At 50.1% G+C, this 13,878-nt stretch overlaps 1 protein-coding gene across 6 annotated transcripts in view; it reads left to right on the top strand.

Moving 5' to 3' along the window:
* Positions 1–13,500, top strand: part of LOC135244438 (zinc finger MIZ domain-containing protein 1-like) — a 68,548-nt gene extending 55,048 nt beyond the window's left edge. For 3 of the 6 annotated variants that reach the window (XM_064316706.1, XM_064316708.1, XM_064316710.1), the window contains 17 exons: positions 2,105–2,228; positions 2,691–2,805; positions 3,116–3,303; positions 3,510–3,687; positions 3,828–4,097; positions 4,500–4,748; positions 5,509–5,662; positions 6,430–6,571; positions 6,913–7,123; positions 7,334–7,439; positions 8,265–8,425; positions 9,236–9,303; positions 9,417–9,485; positions 9,867–10,111; positions 10,581–10,735; positions 10,855–11,109; positions 11,336–13,500. In XM_064316706.1, coding sequence (XP_064172776.1) covers positions 2,105–2,228; positions 2,691–2,805; positions 3,116–3,303; positions 3,510–3,687; positions 3,828–4,097; positions 4,500–4,748; positions 5,509–5,662; positions 6,430–6,571; positions 6,913–7,123; positions 7,334–7,439; positions 8,265–8,425; positions 9,236–9,303; positions 9,417–9,485; positions 9,867–10,111; positions 10,581–10,735; positions 10,855–11,109; positions 11,336–11,443 — 2,798 coding nt within the window. In that variant the 3' untranslated portion in view covers positions 11,444–13,500. The remainder of the gene's footprint in view (positions 1–2,104; positions 2,229–2,690; positions 2,806–3,115; positions 3,304–3,509; positions 3,688–3,827; positions 4,098–4,499; positions 4,749–5,508; positions 5,663–6,429; positions 6,572–6,912; positions 7,124–7,333; positions 7,440–8,264; positions 8,426–9,235; positions 9,304–9,416; positions 9,486–9,866; positions 10,112–10,580; positions 10,736–10,854; positions 11,110–11,335) is intronic. The other 3 variants (XM_064316707.1, XM_064316709.1, XR_010326965.1) reach the window with 2 other exon arrangements.
* Positions 13,501–13,878: the final 378 nt, after the last annotated feature.

Raw genomic sequence — 13,878 nt, 5'->3', positions numbered from 1 at the left:
GTGTTGTGACTTCTTATTTCTAAAACGTGTATCTGATTGTAGCTTGAGCTTAACTAATTAAGTGTTTGGTCAAACTAAGGTCAAACCAGTCATGAAGATTAACTAAAATCCATTTTATATCAAGGGAAAGGGTTAAGTTGGGCTTCCCAAACCCACACCATTGCTGTGATTCAGTCTAAGTCTGTCCATTTCAATTAAGAACAAATGTGAACAATTGTCTTTTTCCTGCAGTTCCTACTTGTGCTGAGGATATCATAACAGAAGCCTCGGTGACAGGAAGTCGCTCCAGTGATGTTGACAGGAAGTGGCTCCAGTAATGTTGACTGGAAGTTGCTTCACAGTATTGTTGACTGGAAGTCGCTTCACAGTTTTCTTGAGCATGGCAGTCTTGTTGCACCATAAAAATAGTTCCAACCGAAAATAAAATCAAAGATAATTTTTTGAAGAATAATCAGGGAGTATACAAACATACAACCCCTGGAGGCATCATACCTCACCAGCTGCTTTGGTCTTATCTGAAGTGCATATTCTTGCTTTAGATCATAATTCCTCCATACCAGCCAATGTAAAGCCGACAGGTCTTGAGAAACCTCTCTAAATATCTAAAATACCTTTCGTTGTGTGCAAAGTCTGTCTAGGCCAATTAAAATAGTTACACTAAAACTGAAAAAAAATATATACTATACCTTTCTCAAATCAAAGCAATTCCTACAGCACTGTCATGGACATTAGGTGATATACAGTAGCAGCTACCTGAGGTGACTCCCAGTGCAGGTGCAGTTACCTTGATAAAGGGAGCCCTCGCTAGCTCCCTGTGTCTCTGCAGGTCTGTCTCTGTCTCTGCTTAGCAGAGTGCCGCCAGGTAGCAGCGATCCGTCCGGCCTGTGAGGTTCAGATCTCTCACAAACAGCAGTGCCCTACAGCTTTGTCTTCATTTAATTTAATTTTGGTTAGTTTGTTTCTTGCTGCAGTAATAATAATGGATCACATCTTTAATGTGTTTGTGTATAATTATGTTTATAATTTAAACCCACTTTTGCACACAAATGTTTAGCATGGCTGTTATTATACAATTTCTTGCAAACACTGCCGTTGATTGTCAACTGGAAACTAGAAGTCATTCGCAGCTAAGGCTTCCAGATTCCTGGTTTTAAACCGGAATGTCCAGTTTTCTGTGTAGCCTATTTGTACAGGTCCAGTTTGTGGTCCTGACCAGAAAATATAAAGTCTAGTCTGAGTAACTGATTGAAAAAATTAACCATTAGTTTGTGATAAAATTGCATCTCAACCCCCCCCCCCCCTCGAGTCTGACATCCGTCCTGACTGCTGTTCCCGTACCTAGTTGGGTTTTGACAGATTCTGAATCTGGCAACCCTAGTACTTGATTTTGAGACACAGTAACCAGGTTTTGAGGGTAGGCTTATTGTTTCGTTTTGCAAAATGATTTTGTTCTTTTGTAAGGGATTTTTGGGCTTGAGTGTTAACTGCTTTGAGAACACAGTATTTTAATTAAAGAAAGTTTTTAAAAAAACAACAACGAAAAATTTCTAGTCGAGTTGAATACACACAGAGAAGCTGGCTGAGTGGAATTTCAGAGCTAGAGTGCATCCTTGTGGCGACAAGTAGAATTGCACCCAAATGTTCTACTCCAGAATGAGCAACACTTTTTAAATTAATGATGTGTTTCACTGTATGACCTGTAATGGATATATTTATTGCAAGTTTGACAGCTAATAGAAAGGGGTTATGTTTAAAGTTTATGAATGAGGGAAAACATGAACTGCAGAGGAAATGGTAAGCTGAAATGCCGGTAAATGAATTGGTGCATTTAGTTAAAAAGTGTTTGAGTGTTTATTTAAGCCCTGCCACTTCATCATTTCAGCATGTATCGTCTTCCATTCCTCATCCGCTCTTTAACCACAGCTTTCAGCGCCTCACTGGTGATGAAATACACAATCACAGCGCTTGTGTTTCCTGCCCTGCGTTATTACAGCCAGGGACGGGGGCGTGACTCAGTGCTGTGCAGCGGTGATTTGTGCCGTGCGCTGGAGGATGGGGTGGGGAACTCTAACAGGAAGTGACGGGCGTGGCCGTTTCCTTGCAGCGCTCCTGTCGTCATGGTGCGAGGAGCTGGGCCGCCTCCTCCTCCTGCGGCACCAGAAGAGCCGGGCCGGCGAAGCCGCGGTGAAGAACCACCCGACACAGCCCGCCGGGTCAGTACCGCACGGGTCAGTACCACACGGGTCAGTACCACACGGGTCAGTACCGCACAGCCCACCGGGTCAGTACCACACAGCCCGCCGGGTCAGTACCACACGGGTCAGTACCACACGGGTCAGTACTGCATAGCCCGCCGGGTCAATACCACACAGCCCACTGGGTCGGTACCACACAGCCTGCCAGGTCAGTACCACACGGGTCAGTACCACACAGCCCACCGGGTCAATACCACACATCCCACTGGGTCAGTACCACACGGGTCAGTACCACACAGCCCACCGGGTCAGTACCACACAGCCCGCCGGGTCAGTACCACACGGGTCAGTACCACACGGGTCAGTACCGCGGCCCACCGGGGAAGTACCACGGTCTGTCTGTCTCTCACACACAGGTCAGTAGTATTCTGTGGTCTTTCTCTCACAACTCGATAACGATAAAGAAAGCAGCCCTTAATCCGGTTTCTCCTGCAGTGATGGGTCCTATCCTTACGACTCCGTTCCCTGGCAACAAAACACCAATCAGCCGCCAGGGTCCTTGTCTGTGGTGACTACAGTGTGGGGCGTGGCCAACACATCGCAGAGTCAGGTGAGACTCAAGGCCGTTCCCCATTGGCCAAGTGAATGATGGAGTAAATGAATGAATTAGTAAACTGATTTTGGTAAATTTATTTCATTTGTGGGCATATTTCTTTTTGGGCAGACAGTGTGAGGTCTGGATGGTTTGCACTCATAAAGTCCACTGAAAAGACTCGGAGGAAAGGAAATGGTTCATTTTACACTGTTTGGTTATTATGTAACTGCGTGGAACAGAGCTAGGTGATTGCGTGTGTGCCCATGTTGCGTAAAAATGCTGAATCCCATCTGAGAAGCCTCGTATTTATTTTGTTTTGAAACAGGCGCTTGGCAACCCAATGGCCAACAGCAATCCCATGACCCCCGGGGGCACCCCCCTGGGGCCCGGCATGTCCGCCAGCAGCCCCGGGATGGGGTCCCCTCCCTTCCCCCCCAAAGGCTCCGGGCAGGCCTACCTGCAGCAGGGCGTGTACGGGCGCCACGGTTACCCAGGAGGGGGCTTCAGTGGAAGGTAAAGAGCTCAGGTGTACCTGCTGCAGGGTGTGTACGGTTGTCATGGTTACCCAGGAGGCAGAGGTAAAGAGCTCAGGTGTACCTGCTGCAGGGTGTGTATGGTTGTCATATTCAGGTATTCAGGCTGAGATCCGGCTCTTAGGAAAGGGGGGTAAATGAATGAGGTTGAGTCTGGGGCCCTAACGTGGGCCGTGTGCTCCCCAGTTACCCCGGAGGCCCGAACGGCCCGGCTGGCATGGGCATGCCGCCCCAAACCCAGCCCGCCGCCGCCGCCGCCGCCGCTGCTGTTGCTGCCGCTGCTGCCACGGCAACCGCCACGGCCACGGCCACCGTCGCCGCCCTGCAGGAGACGCACAGCAAGGACATGAACCAGTACGGCCAGGTAAGACCCAGTACGGCCAGGTAAGACTCAGTACGGCCAGGTAAGACTCAGTACAGAGCGGTAAGACCCAGTACGGCTCTGTAAGTACGTTGCCCTTGGAGACCTGCAGCGCTCTGATTGGTCCTGCTTTCTCCCCACAGATGTGTTCACCCTTCCAGCTGGGCCCCTCCCAGCCCTACAGCGGCCAGTTCATGAACCAGCCGGGCGCCCGGGGGCCGCCCTCCGTCCAGGGGAGCATGAGCCCCGCGGGCATGAGCGGGCCCCCCCTGGGGATGGGCCAGCCCAGGGCCCAGGGCATGGGGCCCCTGGGGCCCCACACTCAGAGGATGCCCCAGCACCAGCAGGGTTATATGGGCCCCAGGCCCCAGTCCCTCCCCATGCAGGGGATGAAGAGGCCGTACCCAGGGGAGGTGAGTGGATCTCACTGTCAGCTGTACAGCAGGACTGACTAACCCACTCTAACCCTAATAAAGCACACCTCATTCAGCAGCTAGAGCAGGGCTGAACAACCCTGCTCCTGGAGATCTACCGTCCTGTAGGTTTTCTGTCAAACCCTAATAAAACACACCTTGTTCAACAGCTAGAGATCTCGTTGAGCTGCTAATTAGTAGAATAAGGTGTGCTAAATCAGTGTTGAAATGTAAACCTACAGGACTGTGGATCTCCAGGAACAGGGTTGGGCAGCTCTGCTCAATATGTTTAAGGTTTGTTTATATGCCACCTACACCACATTTCCACCCGAAACGCCCTGGTTCCCCTGGAGTGTGTAAATCTACTGGTTTATTTGAGATTTCTCTCCTCTCTCACCGCAGGGTGGTTATGGTGGGCAGCAGTATGGACCGAACAGCCCGTTTCCCTCCCAGCAGGGGCAGTACCCCACCCCCAGCCCCACCCGGCCCCCACCCTCGCCCGGGTACCCAGGGCAGAGGCCCACAGGCCCCCCCGGGGCAGGGCAGTACCCCCCTGCTGGGCTGGGGCAGTACTGCAAGGAGCCATTCAATGGCCAGGCCAGCTGTTTCTCAGGCAGCGGGTACCCCTACAACCCGGGCGGTGCGAATGGGGTACGCTCCAGCTCGGCCTCTCTCTGCACGCACAGCTTGTGTGCTTTGTGTATTGTGTAGTGTGTACCTGCTGTTCATACTGCATCATTTATTGTGTGTTCTTAACTAACAGGTCATATTGAATCGTTTTTTGTGTTGTGTGTAATAACAGGTCATATTAAACACTTTACTCTGTAGCATATACTTTACATTTTAGTGTGTATTGTACACTGAAGGGTGATGGTGTATATTTTAGTGTGTATTGTACACTAAAGGGTGATGGTGTATCTTTTAGTGTGTATTGTGTACTAACAGTGGATGGTGTATATTTTAGTGTGCATTGTACACTAAAGGGTGATTGTGTATATTTTAGTGTGTATTGTGTACTAACAGTGGATGGTGTATATTTTAGTGTGTATTGTACACTAAAGGGTGATTGTGTATATTTTAGTGTGCATTGTGTACTAACAGTGGATGGTGTATATTTTAGTGTGTATTGTACACTAAAGGGTGATTGTGTATATTTTAGTGTGTATTGTACACTAAAGGGTGATTGTGTATATTTTAGCGTGTATTGTTTACTAACGGGGGGATGGTGTATATTTTATTGTGTGTTGTGTACTGGCAGTGATGGTGTATATTTTATTGTGTGTTGTGTACTGGCAGGGATGGTGTATATTTTATTGTGTATTGTACACTAATGGGTCAGGGTGTATATTGTATTGTGTATTGTACACTAATGGGTCAGGGTGTATTGTGTGTACTCCTCTCTCTCTTGCAGCCCTCTCGGTCTGTCGGTAATTACCCACACTCCCCGGTACCTGGGAATCCCACGCCCCCGGTGACCCCAGGAAGCAGTATCCCGCCGTACCTGTCCCCCAGCCCGGACGTGAAGCCGCCGTTTCCGTTAGAGATGAAGCCGAATGTCTCACCCGGTGGGTGTTCCCTAAAAAGGGCTGATCTCTCGGGTGCCTGTTACATGGTTTTTCAGCCAATCATATCGCCCTGCATATAAATAGATCCATACCCAGGGCAGTAAACCCTAATAACGCGCATAGCAGTGCATCAGCTATGTTGTGCCTCAGGAAAGTTTCGCTACCAACATTTAATACTAGCTAATAAAAACATTTTAAAAAATCTAAATAATAAACTACAGTGAATTTCAATGCCAGTTTAATTCAAATTCATTTTGATTTCATTAATACAACACTCAGTGGTACAGAGACAGGAAAGTCATTGTGTTTCTTTTACTCAAATTTTACCCCATTTTCTCCCAGTTTCAGTATACCCGGTCCTGTTTGTATGTTCATGCGCTCTGCTGTAAGGTTATCTGTCAGTTTGGGAGAGCTCCAGAGTTAAAGCCTGCACTCTCCTCCAAAACACTGACATGAGCCGGTACTTTTCACTCCTCACACTCCACTGGTGTATGAATATTTAAAGAGGAGAAGCTTGTTCTACTACAGGCCAAAGAGAGGGATAATAAAACAAGCACAAGAGAGTCATGATGTCACCTTACCCTAGATAGCAGGGGAGCTCCTCCAATCACACAGTACATTCATAACAACCAGCTGAACTCTGATTGGTGGATAATTTCTGGTGACTTCCTGGTGAATACCCACAGGGAGACAGGCTGTACAGTAGCTGAGAGCGTAACCCTGTAGTTTCTCATTGGCTCCTGCTTCCTGTCCCTCTGCGACGGCAGCCAATGGGAGCGAGGAGCTGCGGCTGACCTTCCCGGTGCGGGACGGGGTGGTGCTGGAGCCCTTTCGCCTGGAGCACAACCTGGCCGTGAGCAACCACGTCTTCCAGCTGCGCCCGTCCGTGCACCAGACGCTCGCCTGGAGGTGAGGGCCCCCCTGCCACCGCCGCCGAGAGGGGGCTCCCCCTCTCCTGCCCCCCCTGCCCCCTCTCCACCCCACCCCCCCGCCCAGAGAGGGAGCTCAGCCCGCCCCCTCTCCAGCCCCTCCTGCCCCCGCTGCATAGAGAGGGCTCACAGTGCCCAGCCTGCCCCCTCTCCAGGGGGGACCTACAAACTACACTGTACACAATTACTCTAGGGGGCGCTAAAATGGTCTGGGGCTCTAAAATAAAAGCTCCACATGACTAGCGGACTCTGCCCAGCTCCTCTGGGCTCTAATGCTGTAGCACTGTGTGCAGTGTGTAAAGCTTCCCTTACCCCACGCAGGTCTGACCTGGAGCTGCAGTTTAAGTGCTATCACCATGAGGACCGGCAGATGAACACAAACTGGCCGGCGTCGGTGCAGGTCAGCGTCAACGCCACGCCCCTCACCATCGAGCGCGGCGACAACAAGACTTCCCACAAGCCCCTTCACCTGAAGCACGTGTGCCAGCCAGGGAGGAACACCATCCAGATCACCGTCACCGCCTGCTGCTGCGTGAGTCCTGCCCCCTCTCCCACATATAGCCAATCAGAGCACAGCTACAGCCTGCTGCTGCGTGAGTCCCGCCCCCTCTTCCACACACAGCCAATCAGAGCACAGTTACTCACTCTCTCCCATGCTCTCTCTCCTGTGCTCTCTCTCTCTCTCCTGTGCTCTCCCTTCCTCTCTCTCCTGTGCTGTCTCTCTCTCTCCCTCTCTCTCCAGTCTCACCTGTTCGTGCTGCAGCTGGTCCATCGGCCGTCTGTCCGGTCTGTTCTGCAGGGTCTGCTGAAGAAGAGGCTCCTCCCGGCTGAGCACTGCATCACCAAGAGTACGGCTCCTTAACCCCCATCACATGATCAACACCCCCGTCACATGATCAACACCCCTATCACATGATCAACACCCCGTCACATGATCAACACCCCTATCACATGATCAACACCCCTATTACATGATCAACACCCCTATCACATGATCAACACCCCTATCACATGATCAACACCCCTGTCACATGATTAACACCCCATCACATGATCAGCACCCCATCACATGATCAGCACCCCATCACATGATCAACACCCCTATCACATGATCAACACCCCATCACATGATCAACACCCCATCACATGATTAACACCCCTATCACGTGATCAGCACCCCTATCACGTGATCAACACCCCGTCACATGATCAGCACCCCGTCACATGATCAGCACCCCATCCCATGATCAACACCGCGTCACATGATCAACACCCCATCACATGATCCGCACCCCTGTTACATTATCAACACCCCTGTCACATGATCAGCACCCCTATCACATTGCTGTTTAATGAGATAATTGGTCATGCCCTGTGAAAGGTGGGATCATTCTTTGCTCAGTCAATTACTAATTTACCCCAAATCAATTTCAGGCATTGATTTTACTTCATACTCTCACCTTAAAGACCGACTTTAGTTCCCAGATGCTGTTTGTGATGCTCATACTTGGATGCGTCGCTTTGAATGCAAAAAGACTCTCATTACAGGCAGCGCTCCATGACTCCTCTGTTCGTTTTCATTTATTAAAAACTGGAACCAGCGATTTGCATGCGCTGTGGTGGTCCCTCATTCAGGCACTCACTGTGTTCTCTCACCCCCCCCCCCCCCCCAGTCAAGCGGAACTTCAGCAGCTCTGTCTCCTCCTCGGGGGGCGCCGCGCTGAACGGGGAAGACGGGGTGGAGCAGACCGCCATCCGGGTGTCCCTAAAATGCCCCGTCACCTTCCGCAGGATAAAGCTCCCGTCCCGTGGTCACGACTGCAAGCATGTGCAGGCCAGTATACTCACATCCACTCACATCCTCACACATCCGCACTGGGCTGTGCACGTGCAGGCCAGTATACTCACATCCACTCACACATCCTCACTGGGTTGTGCACGTGCAGGCCAGTATACTCACGTCCACTCACATCCTCACACATCCACACACATCCGCACTGGGCTGTGCACGTGCAGGCCAGTATACTCACATCCACACACATCTGCACTGGGCTGTGCACGTGCAGGCCAGTATACTCACATTCACACACATCTGCCCTGGGCTGTGCACGTCCAGGCCAGTATACTCACATCCACACACATCCGCACTGGGCTGTGCACGTGCAGGTCAGTATACTCACATCCACACACCTCCTCACACATCCGCACTGGGCTGTGCACATGCAGGCCAGTATACTTACATCTGCACTGGGCTGAGCATGTGCAGGCCAGTATACTCACATCCACACTGGGCTGTGCATGTGCAGGCCAGTATACTCACATCCGCACTGGGCTGAGCATGTGCAGGCCAGTATACTCACATCCACACTGGGCTGAGCATGTGCAGGCCAGTATACTCACATCCACACTGGGCTGAGCATGTGCATGCCAGTATACTCACATCCGCACTGGGCTGTGCATGTGCAGGCCAGTATACTAACATCCACACTGGGCTGAGCATGTGCAGGCCAGCATACTCACATCCGCACTCTAATTTAGCACTGGGCTGTGCCGGCCAGTATTCACACATCTGCACTGGGCCATTTAAAACTAAAAATAACGCAGTGATTCTAAATAATAACGCTGTTTTTTGCACCCCTTACAGTGTTTCGACCTGGAAACGTACCTGCAGCTGAACTGCGAGCGGGGAACGTGGCGGTGTCCCGTGTGCCAGTACGTCCCAAACGTGCCTAACGGTTAACACACTAGCTTGGGCAGCATGCAGGTGCCATGCTGTTTTGGCATCCTGTGGGTCATGTGGGTCATGTGTGTTTCTCTGTCCCCAGTAAAACTGCGCTGCTCGAGGGCCTGGAGGTGGACCAGTACATGTGGGGCATCCTGAACGCGCTCCAGAAGTACGTCTTTTTCCTTCTGTTTCAGAAATCAGAAATTAGCATGAAAACTTCACATGATTAACATACATTAGTTCACTTTAGTAAATGGAGCTTCATTAATAACCATGAACAAAGCCTTCATCATAACAATGCCTGTTAATATATTTATTAACAGTTTGGTTAAAATGAACAAGTATTTTTTATACTGTTGACACGTTCATAACTTATTTGTTCATATTATCGAAGGCTTTGGTTAACATCAAGGGAAACTTTTGGAAGTGTTTCTTTTGTCTTCGCTACACCATCAGCATGTCATATTTATGAGCAGTTTTAGATCATTTTTTCACAACCTCAGAATGGTGTGAAAGATAAACATTCCCACTTCCTGCGCTGTCTCCCCAGCTCAGATTTCGAGGAGGTGACCATCGACCCGACGTGCAGCTGGAGGCCCGTCCCCATGAAATCCGAGCCGCACATCAAGGAGGACCCGGACGGCCCGTCAGCCAAGCGCTTCCGGACCATGAGCCCCAGCCAGATGGTCCTGCCCAATGTGACGGAGGTGATCGCCCAGCTGGGGCCTGGCCCCTCCCCCTACCCATCAGCCCATCCTGCACGCGGCGGGAACAACAGCGAATACAACAGCCAAGGTAGGCGTGGCCGACCGACGCACAGGTGTGAGCTTTTTCACCCTTAAAAAGGATCTGTAATGTAAAAACACCCACGTGTCCCGCGATTCTGATGTCGATGGTTGCTGCCGTGTCACAGCTCTGAGGCTACGTGTGCACTCAGGTGAAGTTGAGCTGAAGCACAGTCTGCACTGGGAGACTGACACTTCAGAAACTGACTTAGTACTGATGCTTTTACTCAGTGTATATTCTCTGTTCCCCACCCTAAGAACTAACAGTCCTTCTGATCCAGCTGTGTGTTCCAGACTACGTCTAATGTGACCTTCAGGTTGTGTTTCGTGTTCCTGTGCCAGTTTGCGGTCCTGATCGTCCGTCTCTCGAGCTTCAGAGAGACGTTTGTGTTTCCAGATGATGTTCAGCGGGGAGCAGCGGGCCTTGGCTGCCACGTCGTGTGACATCATCACTGTTTTGATTTTGTTTTGCATGTCAGGCAACGGTTACCAAGGGCAGGGAGGGCTGGAGTTCCCCCGTGGGGGGGCGAGCAGGGCGCCCATGAGTGACTTCATCCCGGGACCCCACCCGCCAGACGGGCCCGCCAGCCTCGCCGTCCCGGACAAACCGACCAATCGCTGCGCGCCCGAGCCGGTGAGCGTTAGCCTCGAATGTTAGCTTCAAAACCGCTCATCACTCAGAGCCCGCCAAGGGTAACAGCTGCACAATTTGTTTTTATTTTTTTCTGGACTAGTCTCTCCCTCTCTCCACAGATGGCTCATCCAGGCTCTGATCAGTCCCACAGCTCAATGCCGCAGGGTCTGCGTGCACCTCCTCGCCCCAGCAGCCAATCAGGGCAGCCGTTTCATCACGGCGGCCCTCCTATCCCAGCCTCCCGCCAGCACCCCCCCACACAGCCCGCTGTGAACAGCCACCCGCACGCCCAGATGACCTTTAACCCCCCCTCCACCGTGGAGACTCGCCCGGGGGGGCAGGGAGCACCAGAGATTCCGGAGCCTTCCTTGGACGTAAGTGTGCGTCACGGTCCCACACAGTAAAGCCTCCGGTGTTATTCAGAATCCACAGGAAATAAGTAACAAGTTTATGAAAACTTTACTTCTTTCATGACCTTCCCAGCGTTTTTTTTGCTTTTGACTTGAGTGGTCTCCTGGGTTGTCGCTGTCTGTGTGGAGTAAAACGTGTGATGATTCAAACGAGGCTCGTTTGAAACGGTCTCTTTGTCTTCTTCCACAGCTCATCCCAGAGCTTGCAAATCCAGATGAGCTGCTGTCGTACCTGGACCCCCCCGACCTCCCCAGCAGCAGCAACGATGACCTCCTCTCCCTCTTTGAAAACAACTGACTCCCTCCTCTTCTCATAACCTCCTGTTTGTGCTCAGCTGGCTTGGGTTAGCCTGGGTTAGCCTGGGGCAGACTGGGTCAGCCTGGAACAGACTGGATCAGCCTTGGACAGATTGGGTGAGCCTGGGACAGACTTGATCAGCGTGGGACACCCTGGGACAGACTAGGTTAGCCTGGGACAGACTGGATCAGCCTGGGTCAGCCTGGTAGCCTGGGACAGACTGGGTGAGCCTGAGACAGACTGGGTCAGACTGGTTGTCCTGGGTCAGATTGGGTCAGACTGGGTCACTCTGGGTTAGCCTGGGTCAGACTGGTTATCCTGGGTCAGACCGAGTCAGCCTGGGTCAGACTGGAGATCCTGGGTCAGATTGGGTCAGACTGGGTCACTCTGGGTTAGCCTGGGTCAGATGGGGTTATCCTGGGTCAGACTGGGTTAGCCTGGGTCAGACCCGGTCAGACTGGGTTAGCCTGGGTCAGACCGGGTCAACCTGGGTCAGACTGGGTTAGCCTGGGTCAGACCAGGTCAACCTGCGTCAGACCTGGGTCAGACTGGGTTAGCCTGGATCAGACTGGGTAAGCCTGGGTCAGACCAGGTCACTCTGGGTCAGGCAGGACACCAGCCATGCACTAAAGACTGGCTGCAGAGGACATGCACTCCACTGACCTTCTTCCTCTTAATAAATCTCCTCTCCAGCTCTCCGCTGTCTCTGATTCAGCCTCTGCGCTCTCAGCTCGGTCTGCATGTGCTGAGGGGCCAAACATCTTAAACTGAAATGAAGATTTTGGTTTTAAAACATCTGGAACATTTTAAACAGTGCAGCTATCGATTTCTTTATATCTCGGACAGGACTCTGCGAACACTACAAATGTATTGTAGCATTTTTAAGAATTTGTTATTTTTCTTTTTCTGAGGGAAAAAAAGAGAAGAAAAGAAGTCGTTGGTATTCTGGCCAGTGTCCTTCCTTAGTCCCTTTCCCCCCGTTCTTCCGACCGGTGAAAGCCCGGCTCCCCGGGACTGAGATGAAAACACTGAGTCTGTCCGTTCAGCACTGATGAGGAGCACCAAGGCCCTGGCGTGCTAACGCGTGGAAAAGCAGACTTCTCAAAATGGCCACTTTTTATTACGTACTGTGAAAAAAGTATTTCAGAAATGCCCGAAAACCAGTTTCATCTCACAGAGTCTGGAAAATATTCTTTGGCGACAGTAAGATTTCTCTTTATGCCCCTTAAAAAAAAATGAAATTCAGAATTATATTTTCCCTGCACGGTCTCTCCTCCTTACAGACAGTAAGTCCTGTAAGTGTGTGTGCCAAATTAGCTCCGTGTAATGCTATTATAAACAGAAAAATTTAATGCTTTTTAAAAAAAAATTCTTTTTTAAACAATGTACTGCTTTTATTTAAAAAAAATTTTAAATAAACATTTTGGTTAGTGGAACAGCTTTCTGATATGCAAAAATGTCTTGTTCGATTTGATATTACTAATTTGTAATTTTATTTCATTTTATTTATATGTTTGGGCACTTTTTTCCTGGACTGCAAAAATTAGGTTAATTTATAATTCTCTTCCACTGATTGAAGGTGCTGGATGCAGCCTGGCCTTCGGACGGCTTGTGTGTTCTTACAGGGTTGAGTCCGTTACTGCTCGGCTCAGAGTAGAACTGAAAAACTGGCATCATGTTTTGAGGCTTTTTCAGTTCACAAATGAAGTGAATTTCCTCAGTTGATTGAACTGAAATGGAACTGCTGGCCGTCCTGCATTGTAGTACCAGGACTGGAGTACAGCGTGCACATGTGAACTGAGAGATAATATCTCACGACACCAAATTAGGAGAAAAGAGAATAACTTCACTGAGCTACATTAATTCAGCAAAAGCTATATGGCACAGCAAGCTCCCTAACTTGGGATAATACAGTAAGAATTAGTTGTATTTCTTTTACTAATCCTTGTTAAAATAGTGCAATGTGTAAATACACACCTACACACACACACAAACACATATATAAATTCTTGTCCTCTCTCTCTCTCTCTCTCTCTCTCTCTATATATATATATATATATATATATATAGAAAGAAATTTGATACAAAAACAATGTTAGAAGGTGAGTAGGATGTGTAATGTTTTGGTTATTCATTACTAACTGCGCTTTGCAGAAAATCAGTTTCATTGTCACATTTCATTAGTCCTGGAAGTTTGACAGATGTGAGAGATGTGACAGATGTGAGAGATGTGACATCACCACATGCTTGCGGTGAGGGCTGGATCTGGCCGTGGGGCTGGAGTCCAGCGGCTGGCTTTTGAGGCGGACGGAAACACAAAGGCAGGTCCAGTCCTTGCACTGCAGGGGAACAGGGTGTTAAAGCCTGGGGGGTAGGGTGGGCACGCAGTTCACATTTAAACTGTCAAAAACCTACCCCTGCTATATAAGCATCAA

This window comes from Anguilla rostrata, chromosome 18 (genome assembly GCF_018555375.3).
Source record: "Anguilla rostrata isolate EN2019 chromosome 18, ASM1855537v3, whole genome shotgun sequence".
NCBI lineage: Eukaryota > Metazoa > Chordata > Actinopteri > Anguilliformes > Anguillidae > Anguilla > Anguilla rostrata.
The sequence above is the reverse complement of the archived record's forward strand: the minus strand, read 5'-3'. Positions and strand labels throughout refer to the sequence as shown.